Genomic DNA, 10963 nt, shown 5'->3' with positions numbered 1-10963 from the left:
GTGTGTGAGGTGTGTGTGTAACGTGGATCACAGGTGTGTGTGTAACGTGGATCACAGATGTGTGAGGTGTGTGTGTAACGTGGATCACAGGTGTGTGAGGTGTGTGTACCGTGGATCACAGGTGTGTGTGTAACGTGGATCACAGGTGTGTGTGTGTAACGTGGATCACAGGTGTGTGTGTGTAACGTGGATCACAGGTGTGTGTGTAACGTGGATCACATGTGTGTGTAAGTGGATCATAGCTTAACCACAGGACGCTCAGGTATACCTTGTGGGTCCCAGGCCAGGTTATAGGTGATGGCATCGAGAAAGAACTGTCCTGTCTTTTGCCACTGATAGTTAAGTTGCTGTTAGTGGTGGGAGAGCGAGACACACCATGCAAGGTTATTTGAACACAGGTTGAATTAAATCCACCAGGTGCTGAGTAAAATCATTCCTGACTTCTGTACTCACCTTGTGGCGTTTATTTGGGTTGGTAGAAAGAGGTTCGAAGATGCAGACTGTGTTTCCGTAAGAGGCAGCAATCTAAAAATAAAGAGTTGTGTTCATCATCCAAACATCAGTCCCCCTATCAGTGCTTCTGCCCCGTTATTCCCAGAGGAGATGGGAAGGTAGGGTGTGGAGCACACTAGTGCAAACATGGCTGAATGTGCACCTTTAAGCCCAGCAGAGGTGATAATGTCCTCTGGCTTTACTGGAGAAGTGTGTGAAGGCAGGTGTGACACTTACCCTGCCCAGCTGGTGGGAACACTCCACACAGCCCACCTGAATGTTCCCGTTCTGAGCTCCGGGGATGATCTGAACACAGTCAAAGTCGCACGCCAGGATCACTACGTCACACCCCGAGCCGTAGGCCTGGGAGAGAAAAGAAGACATAAATTAACTTCTACATTAAAAAACATCCATGCAGATAGTTATAAGGCTCTGAATATCACTGATGCTGAACTTTTAACTTCTTCACAAAGTTCACTGACCGCAGATCATAAATAAAAGCAAACCGTCACTGAACTCTAAAGCTCTAATTTATCTTAGAAAGTCTTTGACTGTAGGAGTCTCTGCAGCTCAGAGTGATGCTCCGTAGAGTCGGCACGTCTTCAGTAAGACAGTTTAAAGGTTGGTCAGTAAACACCAAGTCACTGACCTCTCGGGCTACAGAGGTACACAAGTTTGACCCACTTTTATTGTTTGTACTACAGGTTGACCATTGTTGAGGTGCTGTGAACTCAGTGAACTAACTTTAAATGTGAAGTGGTATTTCTCCAAGCATGTGAATTCATAAAGTCCTGTTTGCACCTGTGTAACAGAGATTATTTCCCTCATCAGCAAAACACTCAGAGCTACACATTCCCTCACAGCTTCTCCACCTTGTTTCTTTGTGCATCTTTAATGTTTTTAGGTACCTACCTGTAAACTGCAGCATTAACATAAACAACCTGGAGCTGAATTTATTTGAAGCGTGTCCTCAGCAGAGCCCAGCTAACGCAGCAGTCGTGTTTTTGCTGCAGGCAGGTCTGACCTCCTTTACTGCAGCGGAGCTCACGAGGTGTCCGACTAAAGGTACTCTGTTGGTCTATCAGTACATTGTACTGAAGGGGTTTATTATATCCAGCAGTTTCAGCAACAGAACCACCCCTGGAACAGTCAGGTTTTTTATCTGTTAGTTCAGTTTAAGCCACTGACTAATGTTTCATCAGATGGCTTCAGAGGAAATATTCTCCATCACAGACTTATAGAAGGAGCCGTCTCTTACTGACGTACGTCACATGACCACTGTCTGTCTAATGTCCACACAAAAACCAACATATCTGAAGTCTGTTCTCCCAGAGTCCTCCACCAGGAGGTGACTGTGGACTCAACCAGGAGTGGAAGGTAAAACCTGGAATGATTCAGATTTAAATACAGCTTTTCAATAAAAATCACCCGCCACACTGCGCGCCAAAGACTTGAACAAAGACCTCACATGATCAGTTACAGCTCAGACTCTCTCCTCCTACCACAGTAATATTTAGCTCAATGTCTGTAAAACTCACTGATTTGTAGCAATGTTTGTGTTTGCTAAAGCTGATTAGCTGTGGCAGCCATCTTAAATCAAGTTGAAGATGTACATCCAAACATCCAATGAAGATCTGTCCAAATGATGCTTGATATCAGGGATACTGAATAAATACACAAATGGCTTGCCATAATGTAGTGCATTCATTTCCTTGTGTTTAGCATTTTTGCAAAACAAAATTTTCACTCAAAACACATTTTCAACAATTGCACGCCCTGATCAGAAAGACGTGAACAGAGTGGTTACGTAAGGCGACTCTTATTAACAATAAATGCAACACATGCTGATTTTCCCGAGCTGGACGGGCAGAGTTGTGTCAGGATTGGGAGCACCGACTGGGAGGTAAATTGATCCAACTGCTGTCAGCTGGCAAACAAAAGCAGGACGGGAACGATGGCTGCAGCACCTGGGAGACAGGCGAGCAGCACAACAGCCAGGATGGCTGCTTGTGTCGTTCATTATTCAGGAGAACAGGAGGAGGAGCTGAGAACAACCGGGCCAGACAGCAGAACAGAACCACGGCTGGAAGATGAAGGCTTTTATCAGCCTCTGAATGCTGCGGAAGGAGATTTATGTGTCGAGATGTAGAAAGTAGTGAGGCAGCTGCAGCGTGGGTTTTACTATTACTGCGGCATTCGCTCCAACACAGAACAGAAGAAATTAAAAGCAGTCACCGTCACGCACCCTCTAGGTCTCGGACACACACACACACACACACACACACACACACGTGTGAGTTCGTTCTCAGCTCTTTGACAGCGAGATAAATCACACGTAGCAAGAATATGACCTGCTAAGTTTTTGTGTTTCTGCCTTAAACACAATGAGTTATCATTCAGTTCCCCCTTTGCTCTGGACTGATGTTCTCCATCATCATCATCATGCACACACACACAGGATGCTGTGGACACCATTACAAAGGAAATTATATTAACAGAGATTGTAGCAGGATAATCCTGACATCACAGTAAGCAAGCAGCACACAGGACTTGTGGATTATGGTTTTATGTGCTGTAAAAACACAAATTTAAATCCAGTCACATTTTATGTGACAAAAGCAGGATGTTAAGGTGGTATTTCACTGGGCTGATGGAGACGGGATGGCAACTCAGACCTGAAAGAAAACTGGCAAATATTCAGCTGCAGTCTCACTGAATTCTTAGTGTTTGTTATCAATGAGACAGTTTTTAAGATCTTTTTTTGTGTGCACGGTTTGCAAACCTGCATTCTAGTCCACATGCACATTACTGTACCCACTTTGGCTGCTGCCTCCATGTTTATTATTTAATCTGCTGGAGGACACTTTAGAAATGAAGATTGGATCGGTTATTTTAATAACTGTTTTTGATCATCAGCGTGGATTGTAGATCTAGTTTTCGAGGCTGCAGCTGTTTTCTGGGTTTAATACAGCTGTGGAGCTTTGAGACGGGTTGGAGTCCTCCTCAACCATTCTGGGACCCTTTCAAAATAAAACCCAAACAGGACTGTGAGCCTCTGAGACTCACGGGAGGAAACTGAGAACCTCATGGATGCTCTTCAGTCACAGGTCGCAGCCCTTTGAGATAACACCTTCAACCTCCTGCCTCCAAGTGCAGAGGAAGTGGAATCATCACCAGATATTCTAAAATCTAATGGGACAAAAACAGTTTCCAGATATCCTAAAGACTGACAGTTACCTGCAGCAGGAATTAATAAGAGTTTATTTGGTGACATGAGATTTTATTACCTCCACCAAGGAGGTCATGTTTTCAGTGATGTTGTTCTGCTTCTGTCTGTTAGCAAAATAACTAAAAACTAATAAAGAGATTTGAATAAAGTTTTCAGGAAATGTTGGGGTTGTCTCAAAGACAGGTGATTAAACTCTGGTGGTGATCCATCAGGATGCAGATCCTTAAATGTCTTTATTGACCCTATGGCCTTGGCAGAACTTTCTGTTTTCTGAGGTGGACTGTCGGATCCTGAACCATAAAAATAACACCCTGGAATGGAGTTAAATAAAAGAGTGAAGTCTCATGACAGTCAGGACAGTGATTTATTTAAGAGGACCTGATAAACAAAGAGCGCACCTTGAATACCTGAACAGGTCATTAAGTTCTTGCTTGTTTGGTTTTTGTGGCTACAGAATAAAGTAAAGTGTGCGTCATTAAAATAAATCCCAGGCTGTCAGTGACTCGGAGCGAACCGGCTTCAGTTCAGCTCATCTACAGATCTGTTATTTAAAACTTCTTTAAATCAAAGCACTGCTGTGTTCGCTGCTACAGATCCGCTGGGATAAAGAAGACATGATTTATTATTGCCCGCCGCCACGATCATGTTATTGTCTGTTAGCAAAATATCTCATGGGCCAATGGACAGATTTTAATGAAACTCAGAAAATAATCATCAGATATTCATCTCCACCTTTAGGAGTCAGTTTGATTCAAGATGGCTGCCACAGCTAAGAAGAAAATGGCTACAACTACAGGTACTGAGCTAAGGTTTGGTGTGGTAGTAGCTGAGAGTCATCCTCAACAAACACTCTGAGCACTAATAGATGACATGAGATCTCTGTTTAAAAACCGGCGGGTGATATGCATTCCTTCAAGGACTGCTGGGTTTAATGTTTTAGGAACTACTCTGACATACCTGCAGCAGGTAAATCCAAAGGTTTGTGTCAGATATGTCAGGAGTGACGGTGTCTTTGTTTTTAAATCTGCCTCATCTGAGTAGATAAAGAATAAACTGAACGTACCACGTCAGAGAGTAATCTGAAGACGACTAAGGTTTGAATTTATTCCCAAAGCTCCAACACACGGAGGAAGAGCAGCTGAAACAACATGATCTTTTGCTCTCACTACAGAGCCGCTCTTATCGGTTTTAAAGCTCAGTCAGCGAACTGCTGTCAGGCTTTAAAAAGACAGCAAACAGACACGCAGCTGCTTTTAGGTAACAGTGTTTTAAACTGGAGGAGAGATGGAGGAAGATAAGAGGAAGAGGGTGATACAGCACTTCTACTTTTCTTCCATCGAACGCAGCGAACAAACACACCCGCCAGGCTCAAAACCTGATGTTTCTGAGAGTTAGCAGGCTTTCAGGTGACATCCTGAAACACCGACTGATCAGATGTGACCTGTAGTAACCTGGTATTCAGTTTGAAACCCTACAGCCTGACCTTTGACCCTTAGGTCACCATTTAGGGTTTCCTGTTCTCTGCTGACAGGAAGAAAACAGCAACATCCAGCTTCCATCACTCTCTTCGTGTAACAGCTCTGAGTTTTGGTTTAAGGTAAAATCTGAAATTGCTACAGCTTTAATCAGAGGCACATTTAAATGCAGTTTTGTAAAATACTTAAAATTCTTATATAAATCACCTAGTTTCCAGCTTCAACCTGGTTTCAACCAAGTTTCAGTGCTCAGTCTCAAACGAGTCAAAGGTCATTCTGGTCATCTGGTTAAAAGGTTCACAGAGGAGCAGCTGATCGGGTTTTATTTTCTCTGAAGCATGACGTGCTGCACCTGCTGCTGGAAACTAACACAACTATTTAAACTGAACATCTAAAAGTGGCCTTTAAACTCAACTACGACTGGATGGGACTGCTCCTCGTGTCAGTTCATTTTCTGAAGAGCGACACAAAAGAAAAATGAACTCAAACTGTATTCGGTGTCCTGGATCACATTAATGGGGCTGCTGATGTTCCTGTAACGTTCTTTATTGGAGCTGGTTGTTCTGATACCAGCTGGTGGTGGTAATGCACCATAAGGTAAACAGTCAAACACCAGAAGAAGAAGCAGCCGTGTGGAGGGATTTCAAAGTGAACGATGGAGAGAAAAGTCAAGCAGACTGTAAATTATATTCAAGAGGTACAAGTAAAAACCAACAGGATGCTGAGTTCAGAGTTTTCTAACAGCCTGTCAGAGAGCAGAAGAGGATCCTGGGAATATACGGATCTGAGCCCGAGCTTCCCGACAATCTCAACCCCCCCAAAAAAACCCAGAGTGTAGATGAAGCCTGAACCTATGAAGCTGTTTATATTACAGCATCAACTCCAGTCAAGACAATGTAAAAGATCAGGAAATTGTCTTTTTACTGATCGTCTTCAGAGTGTAAGACGATACGTCCAACAGCTGTTCTGAGGGACATCGGACTCCAACCTTTCTGAGAACCACAGTTAGAGGAAATTAACCAACGTCTTGTTTCCTCTGGTTCTCCTCAGGTTGGGAAGCATCTGAACAGAGAAACACAACGTCTGCCTCACCTTCTATAAATTTCTTTAGATATGTCTGAGGACAAATGTGATGATGAAACGCTGCAGACGAGGATGTAGGTTGTGTGTGTGTGTGTGTGTGTGTGTGTGGTCAGGGTCAGGTCCAGGAGCCTCAGGGGTCATTGTGAGTGTAAACACTTTGGACATGATGTCTCATGCTCTTCACGTCCCCCCCGCAGAAACGAGGCCCGGTGGCGACGAGCGAGGCTCCAGCTTCACAACCACGTCTGTCCTCTGCTGCCGAGCAGCTCCGACCGCAGGGAGAACATCCGTCTGCTTACATCTAAACTGTCCTGATCAGGAGACAGAGGGACGCCGAAGGGGGACAAGCAGCGCCTATAGTTTTATTAGAATTAGCAACAAAAGTTTTTACTGAATCCCAGCAGACTGAGGAGGAGAGCTGCATTACAGAAAGATTAAAAACTAATAAGTAAATGGAAACGATGAACAGCGAACCAACGTGCCTGCTGTCATGGAAGGCAGGTGATCATGTAATTGCCTGGTGGAAAACATTTTGCTCCCGGCAACAGAAACAGACCTACACCCCCCCCAAAGGGTGCTGCTGAAATATGTCTGATAACATTTCAGTTTTTACAACCTGAACATGAAGAGAAGCTGGAAACTTCTATAAACGCTGTAAATCTGTAGCTTTATAATTATTACTGAACCCTTATTTACTGACAAAATCACTTTATGTGCCATAATGTACAAAAACATCTATTTTTTATCAACTATAAAATTCTATCTCAGCAAATATTTCATGAAGCAGTAGGTAGATGTTAATGAAACCTTCAGAAATAATCAATGCATGCAGATCTACAACTCAATAACTTTTGGAGTTACACCAATTCAAGATGGCTGCCACAGCTAATCCAGATTAGCCAACTCATAAGTGGCTATACCTCCATCAGTTCTGCCGATATTGAGCTAAGGTTTGGTGTGGTAGAAGCTGAGAGTCATCCACAACACATACTGCTCCAAGAGTCCAGGCAGGATGGAGAAAAGTTTCAGGAATGAGCAAAGGTCAAAGGTCAAAGGAAAGGTTTTCAGACAGCGGTGAGAGCAGCCATGTTGTCTGGTTTGGAGACAGAACAGGAAGTGTCAGAGCTGAAGATGTTGAGGTTCTCCTTGGGAGGGACGAGGATGGACAGGATGAGGAATGAGGACATCAGAGGTCCAGCACAGGTTGAAGGACTGGGAGATAAAGACTGAGATGGTTTGGACATGTCCAGAGGAGGGACAGAAGGATGTTAGAGACAAAGAGGACAGATACGGATGCAGTTAGAGAGGACATGGAGGGAGTTGGACTGAGGACAGAGGACACAGAGGACAGAGTTAGATGGAGGATGAGGACTCGCTGTGGAGAAAGAGAAATCAAAATGGCTCCAACTCTGTCATTTTCTTAAAAAAAACATCTTAGTTTATTTAAAATGCTGGCATGAGAAGTGGCGGGCAATAGGCATTCCTTTAAGTAATGAGAATGTTTTCTGGAACCGTTCAGGTTTCGCTTTTGTCAGTTTTTCTTACAAAATGTCATTAACCATCAGAAAGTCCTGATTCATCGTCTGCTCTCGATGTGTTGCTGACTCAGAGCGCCACTTTCCTGCTTCTACTTCCTCCATTTTTGTTCGTCACGCAGGCCAGAGAACAACAATATATGTTAGAGTAACGATCAGCTGCTTGTAATGTTCAGATCGGAGCGTTTGCTCGGCGCACATAATTGAATATTGATTTGCGTCTCGTCTTCTTGAGGCTCACAGAGAAGTTTGGGGTGCCTCCCAGACCGCAGACAGAAAAATGGATTTATTTTCCAACGCGACGTCTGTGAACGCATCACAAACACAGAGCTTCTGTTGAACCAGCACCACTGTCAGAAACAAACGGATCAAATTAATAAAAGCCTGAAGGAATGCATATCACCCGCCACCTTTCAGACTGTTTAATGATGAAAAATGACAGTCATGGCCATTTTGGTCAAACCTTATGAACAGCACCAGGTGATCTACCTGTAAAACTCACTTAGAATCTCTTCTTGTGTTGGATAACTGTGGCGGCCATCTTGGATTGAGCTGGCTCCAAACATTAATCAGTTGCAGATGAAAGTTTAACTCAAATCCATGCAGTGGATCCTGTGGTAAACATCTTATGCAAGCCTTTAGCTCTCAGAATGTGTGTTGGGGATCAGGCTCAGCTACCACCACACAAAACTGCAGCTCCATAGCTGCAAAACAGGTCAAGCTGTAGCCATTTTTGTCCAGCTAGCAGTGATGGCCATCTTGTAATGGGTTTAGTTCAGAAGTAAATCAGTTGTAGATGCACATCCAGTTGTTATTTCCTGAAAGTTTCATTCAAATCTGTGCAATGGTTCATGAGATATTTCGCCAACAGACGCGCACACAGGCAAAGCGCATCGCCCACCTTTCGCTTTCTAGCGGCGGGCGACAGCAAAGGCCATGTCCGCAACTGATAAGGGGTCTGAGTGCACGGACACCCCACGGCGGAACCTGTGCCCATATAAGGCCGTGTACGTCACGCTGGCGCAGCCGGTGCTGGGCTGACAGCGGGCTGCTGAGCCGTGAGGAGGATTTAACGCCAAATGGAAGCGAGCTTCAGCTGCTCCAAAACCGCAAACAAACACGAGCTGCAGCCGCTGTGGCGTTTCCGGTCAAACGGCACACTCAGTGAAAACACATCCGGCGTGAGGCTGCGGAGTTTTAGCCGTGGCTTGCGCCGAGAACGTAAAAAAACGCAATAATTTCACGGATGCGCAAAGGGAATCCCTTGCAGTAACGGCTGCAAGATGCAGCTAAAGGTCACCGCGCGACGCCTCGCGCCCTGAAACGCATTTAGCAACATTTAGCTGAGCTTCAGCTTGTTGAAGCCTAACAGAACCGGGGCTGTGATGAGGGCGTCCCTGGCTCTCCGGACCCAAACCGTGTGAATGAAATGTCGGCGCGCGGCGGCTCGAGCTCGCGCTTCAAGCTAACTCGCTCGCGAGCCCGTTTACGCCGAGCGTTAGCGAACTAAGCTAGCCAGCTAATCGGCAGTTAGCTTCAGTCGGTGTCATTCCGAGTAAAAACAACAAAAATCCAAATCTCACCGTGAAGGGGACGTCGTTCACGCTCCCCACCGAGTAGCAGCAGTCCCCGGGGTTCACGGCTCCCGTCAGCACCTGGTGCAGATGCATTTTGGCTTCTGTTTTAGCAGCAGATGAGGCTTCTTTTAATTATTCATAACGAGTCCACCCTTTCGGTTTCTCCATCTAGCAGCCGCTGGGAATTCCATCAGGAGCGTCCAAAGCGTCGTCCTGCCCTGTCGGCCCGGCGGAGGCTCGTTTATCGCCCCCTCCCCAGAGGACGGCGGCGCTGCGGTGTGTGCGCGTTTCCGGCCCGTTTGGACGTAATTTCATCGGGTCCTGGCATCTATTTAATCATTAAAAGCCCGCCGCCTCGCGCCGTCAGCGCCATCCTCACGGATGATCGTGAGAGCCGAGGCAGGAGCAGCTCCGCAGCGCGCCCGACATGCGCGTTCACGTCGGCACGACCGAACCAACATAGATCCACGAAACCTAGAGCGGACAGCACAGACACGGACACCTTATTTGGGTTTTAACTTCCTGTATTCTTGACTAACAAAGAAGTATTTTTATATTATTGTTTATTCGCCACAGTTTAGCCTCAGAAGTGTTTTAATTCTGATCTCACTTCCTTCCTGCTCGCTGTGCAGCCGATCTATGTCTGATTTTCTATGTTTAACAGTTTGAGGTAAAAAGTGATGAAGAATATTTTTGTCTGATCAAAGATAATCCATCAAATGTGGGAAAACTGTGTATGCCAGAGAGATTACATCTTCTGTGAAACTGCAGCCTGAATGCTGGGAGCAGCTGAAGAAGCTGAAACTGAGCCGTGAAAGCTAAAAGTAGCAGATTGCTAGCTAAAAGCTAAAAGAATTAGCATAAAAGACAAAAACAGATCCAAATAAATATTTTGATTCCCTCTGTTGTTGTCCTGTTTGTACATTTGTTGTTAACCTGACTCATTCTGCAGACTTTGCAGTTTTAGCTGCAAATTTATCAAAATGTTCAGCTCTTTCAGGAGATGGCTGCTGGAGATTATATTTTTTGTACATTTCACACTTTTCAAAAATATGAAACTTTTTGTTTTCACAAATACTTTCCCCATAGAAACAAACTGAGAGCTCTTCAGTTCCTTCATAAACATTGCTCTTTTTAAAATCTGCATCAGCGACTGCCTCTGGTTTTGTCTTCTTAGGCTACTTTTGGCTTTTAGCTGGCTTTTTGCTACATTTAGCTTTAACTATTACCGTTTAGCTTCTTCAGTAAAGTCTCAGTCCCCGCTGCTTACACTGTATTTCTGCAGAAAATGCTTTTTCTTGCCTTATCTGAGACAACGACAGGCAGAGCTGATCCCACCTGAAATGTTCCTGAAATGAAAATTAAACGGAGTTACGGTGGAACGGTATGAGTCTTTGCATCTTATGGATGCATGAAAACGAACACATTGCTCAGGCTTTGCTGAGGCCAGTCTCTGTGTTTTAAAAGGTACTCTTCTGTGTCTTTATTCCTAAAGAGTTTTATGATAATCAGGATAAGAAGTGCTGCTCTCTGCACATCCCTTAAGGCTTCTTAGTTCTAATAAAGCCCCAC

The 10963-nt window shown here is 44.7% G+C and overlaps 1 protein-coding gene across 6 annotated transcripts in view; it reads right to left on the bottom strand.

Annotated features, from left to right (window-relative positions):
• Positions 1 to 9829, bottom strand: part of dmxl2 (Dmx-like 2) — a 44129-nt gene extending 34300 nt beyond the window's left edge. For 2 of the 6 annotated variants that reach the window (XM_017440062.3, XM_017440063.3), the window contains exons 1-4: positions 9398 to 9828; positions 730 to 855; positions 454 to 525; positions 269 to 347 (exon numbers count right to left, since the gene is read on the bottom strand). In XM_017440062.3, the coding sequence (XP_017295551.1) occupies positions 269 to 347; positions 454 to 525; positions 730 to 855; positions 9398 to 9484 (364 nt within the window). In that variant the 5' untranslated portion in view covers positions 9485 to 9828. Of the gene's footprint in view, positions 1 to 268; positions 348 to 453; positions 526 to 729; positions 856 to 9397 lie in introns of those variants that run through there. The other 4 variants (XM_017440066.3, XM_025002501.2, XM_037979687.1 and 1 more) reach the window with 3 other exon arrangements.
• Between the last annotated feature and the right edge of the window lie 1134 nt (positions 9830 to 10963).

The sequence above is a fragment of the Kryptolebias marmoratus genome, linkage group LG15 (genome assembly GCF_001649575.2).
Source record: "Kryptolebias marmoratus isolate JLee-2015 linkage group LG15, ASM164957v2, whole genome shotgun sequence".
NCBI classification, from domain to species: domain Eukaryota; kingdom Metazoa; phylum Chordata; class Actinopteri; order Cyprinodontiformes; family Rivulidae; genus Kryptolebias; species Kryptolebias marmoratus.
This window is presented reverse-complemented; position numbering and strand designations above follow the sequence as displayed.